We start from the raw sequence: 735 nt of genomic DNA, 5'->3' as shown, positions 1-735 counted from the left end.
GAGAAGGAAGAGGAGTGAAAGAGTTGATGCTGGGCCCGTGTGCCAGCACTAAAGAACGGCGTGGGAGAGAAGCAAGACTGGCTGCTGAAACCTGATGCTGCCAGCAGAGGAGAGCTCTGTCATGCTCAGCATCGGGCTCAGTTGGAAATCACCTCTGAGCCCCGTGGGCTCTCTGCAGGCTCATCACTCCCTCGTCCACCATGTCTCAAGGCCTTATTTGTTTATTTTGAAGCACAGCCTCAACTTCAGTGAAGGGTGCCATGCCTTTGCTAAGCTCACTGCCTGGTGATCTGCTGCTCTGCAGGGGTTTCCTGGACTGTTTGAGGTTGATTAAACCTCGCAGGAGCGCAGGCTTGGACCCCACCCCTCCTTGAGCACGACAGCCCCTTGCAGCTCTGGGCAGCCTCAGCTTGTCCCAGCCCTGGCTGCTCCTCAGCAGGTGATGAGCGGATACTCCCTCCCCAGGCTGCCAACCACCCCTGGCTCCGGAGGGACGGAGAAGGCTGCTGTTGTGCAAAGGCCCACGCCCCCCCAGTTCTTTGGGGTGTAGGAAAGCTCGTGGAGTGTTACCTGCGGTTCCAGCATGCCGCCTCTCTGCATGAGGTCACCGTCGGCTTCTTGGACCTGCAGCGCCATCTGCTCAAACCCCAGCCTGGGGAGAGCTCCTGTGAGATAGAGAGGCTGGACAAGGGGGCTGCTGGGGAGGGGCTGCTCTGATTCTGCTCCCCATGGTCA

General features: G+C 59.3%; 1 protein-coding gene across 1 annotated transcript in view; it reads right to left on the bottom strand.

The window, feature by feature from the left end:
• Positions 1 to 665, bottom strand: part of AGRP (agouti related neuropeptide) — a gene marked incomplete at its 5' end in the record, with an annotated part of 860 nt that extends 195 nt beyond the window's left edge. Inside the window, one exon of the mRNA XM_010147375.1 lies at positions 535 to 665. Within this exon, the coding sequence (XP_010145677.1) occupies positions 535 to 665 (131 nt within the window). The remainder of the gene's footprint in view (positions 1 to 534) is intronic.
• Between the last annotated feature and the right edge of the window lie 70 nt (positions 666 to 735).

This window comes from Eurypyga helias, unplaced genomic scaffold (genome assembly GCF_000690775.1).
Source record: "Eurypyga helias isolate BGI_N326 unplaced genomic scaffold, ASM69077v1 scaffold34352, whole genome shotgun sequence".
NCBI classification, from domain to species: domain Eukaryota; kingdom Metazoa; phylum Chordata; class Aves; order Eurypygiformes; family Eurypygidae; genus Eurypyga; species Eurypyga helias.
Note: the sequence above shows the minus strand (reverse complement) of the source record. Positions and strands in the feature narration are given on the sequence as shown.